A 6,000-nucleotide genomic window follows, 5' to 3' on the forward strand; every position below is an offset into this window, starting at 1 on the left:
ATGGATATTCGAATATGTGTTTATTTATGGAAACCAGAGGCTTTTTCAACCACTGTTGTTGTATCCAAGTGCTATGCCATGGCGGGTTACAGGGTGCTTTGGCGTAACTGTAAGGTAGGCCCAAGTCTAAATCGCCTCCTCCTGCAAATCCGTCGTGTTACTTTTTACTTTTCATTTGCAGTCGACATGATTATTGAGCTCACCAGGAACAATGGGTATAAGATCAGAAATGTACTGTGCTGGTTACAAAATGCTTTTTTCTCACTTATCTAACTCTTGGCAATATGGTAATAGACAAATTTCCACTTTGGGTGGAATATCCCTTTAATTGATAAGAAACCCTGCAATTTGTATTATTATGTTTATTTATTTATTTATTTATTTAGGATGTGGACTTCCATGAGGCCGAAAGTGAAATGGAGAAGACGCTCATTGGCATCTACGTCATCAAACCAGAAGGAGAGCGTGACCTTGACCCGGGAGAAGACATTGGTATCATAATTGAGGGTGTCGCTGTGCTCAGAGGTCTTCCTGATGTTGCCACTGCTGTTGTGTTGTTGTTCTACACTTTAAACATGAGCTACCCATCCAACCTCAGGTACACTTTTGAGTTTTTTCAGAAAGTACTGATGGGACTTGATGCTAAGAAGCTATCAAACAAAGTTCAAGTGCTCAGAAACAAACTCCTTGAGTAAAGAGGAGGAAGCGGGAGGCCCTTATTGGTTAACTTAGTTTGAATGCTTTACGTTCAGGTATAGTTAAGTTGTTCATAAACAATTTTTTTTTCATTGTCAGTACTGTTTCTTGGGAACATTCACCAGTTTTAGAGAACAATAATGTTCATTTGCATTTTAGCAAAATACTGTTACTTAAAAAATTGGTGTTGCACTTCTTCTACTGCTACTTGACAACAACATACAGAAAATGACAGACATTTTCAAAAGTTTTAGCGGTTAGGCCACTGTGATTTGATATTTCAAAGAATGTGACATTTGGCAGCTGTCTGCAACTTGGGATGTAACCATAACTTGAAAAACTGAGTAGCACTGTTTTACAGTACAGTTTTTGAACAAAACAGCCAATTTTCACTGTTTTAAATGAGTTTAGTTTGCTCTTTCATGCTTATCAGTGTTTGAAAATAATTCCTGAAACGTCTTGTAAAATGTAGGATTTTTTTTGATAATTTGGATGCTTTCTGGACCAGTTGAAAGACAAGTTGGTTAGCACTTCACTGATCTTTGAAGTAAAATATTGTTTAATGCACAAAGTATTTAGTTAAATTTGTCTGCAGTGATTGCACTTTGTGTTAAGCTACGGCTCTACGGTCTTTTTGGTCTGTCAACAAGTATTTAATATGCACTGAATGTGCTTAGTAAAGACAGGACTTTGTTGGATCGTTTTTTTAATCATTTTAGTTTGACGACAAGTTGGTTAGCACTTTATACTGATCTACATTTTCTGCACAAAATATTCACTTGAAAGTTGTAACAAGTTGCATTGATTGCACTTTGTGTTAAGCTGTTGTGCTTGGAAAAAAGTATTTTATATGCACTGAATGTGCTTATTAAAGGCAGGATTGTGTTTGATAATTTGGGTGCTGTCTTCATTTCTTCCTAAAAGATCTCCCTAAGATTTACTTAAAAATGTTATGTCAAGTGGTTCCACATAACTGCTTTAAGTAACTTTTAAGAAACTTTGCTATTTTGTATGGAAGTAACCAGTGTAAATGATTTATATGTAATTGTATTGAATAGAAATTACTTAACATTTTATGTAATTCAAAAGCAGCAAAGTTATGTAGCAGCTACATAACAGTTTTACAAAGATACTACCTAACCAGGTTATGTCCTTCTAAAGCAGAAAAGTTATGTACCAGCTAAGTAACAGTATTACAAAGATATTGCCTAAACAAGTTATGTAGGCTTAAAGCAACAAAGATAAGTATCAGCTAAGCATTGCAATTAAGTTACATTTAGCCAATACACTTACGTAAATCTAACTTAACAGTATTGAGTTCAAACTAAGTAACAACATTTCTTAAAAGTTACTTAAAGCAGTTGTGTGGAACCACTTGACATAACTTTTTTAAGTAAATCTGTTTTATTTTTTTGAGTGTATGCAACGCCAGGACTGCCATAATGAATTACTTAAATACACCATTAAATAATTAATTAAATGTGGCAAAAATTAATTAAAATTGGAATTAATTAATTAAATAAATAGTTATGACACATGTAATTAATTAATTATTGACACATTTAATTATTTAATGATATATTTATTTATTTCATTTTGGCAGTCCTGCCGCCTGGCTCTCATCATGAATTAATTTTATCTGTCAGCCTCACCCATCAAACTCAGGGGGCGGGGTTAACGCTGCCCATGCAGCTTCTCTAACATTTGATTGGTTGCCGTGCAAAGTAAGTCAAAACAGGTCGATCCTAGATAATCGATTGCTTCTGTAGACTTGAGGCAGCCAGGTGTCCCAGAATGCATTTCAAATCACAGGCAGCAATGGTGGTGGTGTAGTTTTAAAATACCCCGTTTTTCTGTCACCAACTACACTTTTAACAGTGTTTTAGCCACGAATGTCGCGCCGTAATCTTCACGTCTGGTCAGGTTGTCAACATAGAACATGTTTGCAAAAGTGCTCAGATGTTTTCAGAGATTTCACTGCTCAGGGGTCCGTTCTTCATACCTCGCTTACTACATCCAAGATCAAATGACACATCCAAGATCAAATCATCGTGCTAACTTTGAGCTCGCTAATCCGGTTCTCCGAACACACCTGTTGTTGAGGATTAGTATAGCTGGATGAAGTAATCTGAGGCTGTGTCCCAATTCAGGGTATGCACGCTTGAAGTACGCACACTACGCGTACTACGAATACGGGTAGTGCGGAAGTGAGAGGGGTGTGAAATGGGACGGTCTAGCCCTTGTCGCGCTGTTCAGGTTGCCTAGCAACCATGATACTAACTGCGAGAAACGTGTCATACAGCTTTGTGTAGTGGTGCAACGGATCAAAAATCTCACGGTTCGGATCGGATCACGGTTTTAAAGTCACGGATCGGATCAATTTTCGGATCAGCAAAAATAGAAAAAAAAGACAAAATTCTACTTGCCGTTTACTTATTTAAGTATTTTTTGTCTATTAAAAAAAACACTCAACTGAAGACTCATTCCACTCACTTATATAAAAACAAATTAAGGTGCAATATGGACATTATGGGTCATGCTGGGCATCCTCTGCACACAGCCATAAACAACCAGAGGAGTCTGTTCAGTGACAGGTTGCTTCTCCCAAAATCAAGGACCAGCAGACTTAAAAAGTCCTTTGTCCCACACGCCAACAAACTGTTTAACTCCTCGCTGGAGGGGAAACGGGGACAGAGGAGGGGGGAACAAGTAGCTGTAGTGCCTTTTCACTGTGCAATAGTTTTTGTTAATATCCAACGGTGTAATAGACTCGCAATACTTGAAATGTGCCGTTCCCTTGTATTCTTATTCCTATTTATTCTATTTATCCCTTTTGTATACTATATGTGTATATATGGTATATTTCTGCTCACATTCTGCAACTTCTGTCAGTGCTGTGCTACTGGAAACTGAATTTCCCGGAGGAACCCACCCGAGAAATAAATAAAGTTTCATCCAATCTAATGTAATCTATAGGGCAGTGCAGGGCTTTGTATCTACCACTCCGCTGTGATATAACGAGCGGTCACGGTCACGTGGCTTTCCGTTGCCCTGGAGCTCCACCCATTTGTAGTTAGAGCAACAGAAGATGCCTGGGACAGTTCAGCCATAACTTTAAACTTCTCCTGCTCATACATGCTTGGAACGATCTTGTCACTGAAGTGGACGCAATAACGAGATAACATAGCGTGGCTCAAGCACGTTCATCACAGTTTAAACCTTGTTTTGCACAACAGACGACGGCCTCCCGTCTGCAGCTAAACACCCCATTAGCTTTTAGCTTTAGCCCGGTTGGACTGGGCAGCAAAGGGCTGCTTAAATGCCGCAAACTCCTCTGCTCCGCTACTTGGACCGCTAGCGCTGACCATAACTACCGCTTGACACACTGATGACGCACACCATACGCATACTTTTTTTTCTTTTTCGAATCTTCGGATCACGTGCGTACCGAACCGTGGAGTGGGATCGGTTCGGATTTCGGATCAACCGTGATCCGTTGCACCCCTAGCTTTGTGTGACAGAAATGAAGGAGAAAAAATATTCTGTTGGTCCTTCATTTTTGTCATGACATCTCCTTGATTAGTTGAGTATCTGAGGCTGAGACCATGGGACTGTAAAACATGATAGTTGGGCTTCATTTCTGTGCTGAAGAGTCATTTCAAGATTAGCTAGTAAATAACAATTAGCCAACGTTGTTCATGACACTAAAGTCATCTCACTGTGGTAATGTAAATATAAAATGGCCAATATTATATGTATTGTCAGATTATTATGGTACACACACACACACACACACACACATATATATATATATATATATATATATATATATATATATATATATATATATATATATATATATATATAGAATAGAATAATCCTTTAATTGTCCCACAAGGGAAATTTGGTTGTAACAGCAGCCAAAAGATACATATACAAACAAACAGGACACAGAACAGAACAGAAACATACACAATTTTTCTTACATATTAACAATTTTACAATATACTATGTATATATGTGTGTGTGTGTATATATGTGTATATTTAAGTATATGTGTGTGTATATATATATATATACATATATATATATATATTTCAAAAATGTCCTGTACAAAATGGAACTGTATATGACAAATGTGGTGTGGTGCTTGTGGAATTTTTAACAAGGACCCTACAAAACTTTACAGTACTCATGCTGCCAAACTTTTGACAGCTAGGTGTGCAGTAGGGCTGGGTATCGTCACTGATTTCTAGAATCGATTCATTTCCGATTCACAAGGTCCCGATTCAATTCAATTCGATTTGAATCTGGGAAATTTTGACAGTCAGAAATATTATAATTCAGATCAGTACATTGACATATTTTTGTATCTATAAAAAGGAAGCTGACACACGCAAGACTATCAAAGGTGTGAGCGTCACAGCAGATTCCTTTGTGTCAAAGTAGCTGAAGATAAAACAGAAAAACATGAAGGTGGTTTTCCTGGACTGAGATTTTATAAAAATATGTATCTGCAGTACATCAAAAACGAAAGAAAACCATTAATCAACATATGAACGTTACCTCTGACGTTACAGCGGTTTTATTAGAGACACGGCTAAGTGTTTTGCATTTCGCATAATTTTAAAAAGTTTACATTTGTTCAGTATTGAACGGCAGAAATTAGGTTTTCTTTTCGGAAGTATGTAAAACGAAAAAAAAAAAAAACAGCGGCCGACAGCGCTGTAAACAACAGTAGAGTTGCGCATAACAAGCAAGCAAATAATGCAGAAAACAGTAAAGAGAGAGAGAGAGAGCTGTGCATGAAGTGTGATTTTATCGTGGGTAAAGCAAAACAGTAAACGTCAGAGGGAATTCATGACGATGTTTACGTGAAGCGTAGTTTGGATCTTCTTTTGCTGCTGGTTCGGTAAATATTGTTTGGAGAGAAATAAAACTAACAGCTTTAGAATCAGCGCAAAAATGACGTGAACACAAAGCGCTACCCACCGAAATATCAGCGGCTTTCGGCACCGACCGTGTCCGTGCAGTTGTTGTACCAGAAAGTGATTGCCGTCGCGCGCAGACGCTTAAAGCTGCAGCGCCCGTCGGGTGAGAAAGGCGACATCTCACTGATTCTGATTCGCAGGTCGCGCTGTGTGTTTACGTCCTTGTGCAGAATCCGTGTACCTGCTCTCATTTACTGTCTTAGCTGTTTGGTGGTTGTTGAAATTTTGTGAGGTTTCACCTGAGATTCTGGCGTTTCGGGCAAAATAAATTTATATTTAAAAATCGATTCAGGATTTTAATGAATCGATTTCA

General features: G+C 38.0%; 1 protein-coding gene across 2 annotated transcripts in view; it reads left to right on the plus strand.

Moving 5' to 3' along the window:
- LOC120437078 overlaps window positions 1–1,589 on the plus strand; it is a 91,022-nt gene extending 89,433 nt beyond the window's left edge. For both annotated transcript variants that reach the window (XM_039607811.1, XM_039607808.1), the window contains one exon: window positions 387–1,589. In XM_039607811.1, the coding sequence (XP_039463745.1) occupies window positions 387–695 (309 nt within the window). In that variant the 3' untranslated portion in view covers window positions 696–1,589. The remainder of the gene's footprint in view (window positions 1–386) is intronic.
- Window positions 1,590–6,000: the final 4,411 nt, after the last annotated feature.

Source organism: Oreochromis aureus, linkage group 3, assembly GCF_013358895.1.
Source record: "Oreochromis aureus strain Israel breed Guangdong linkage group 3, ZZ_aureus, whole genome shotgun sequence".
Taxonomy (NCBI): domain Eukaryota; kingdom Metazoa; phylum Chordata; class Actinopteri; order Cichliformes; family Cichlidae; genus Oreochromis; species Oreochromis aureus.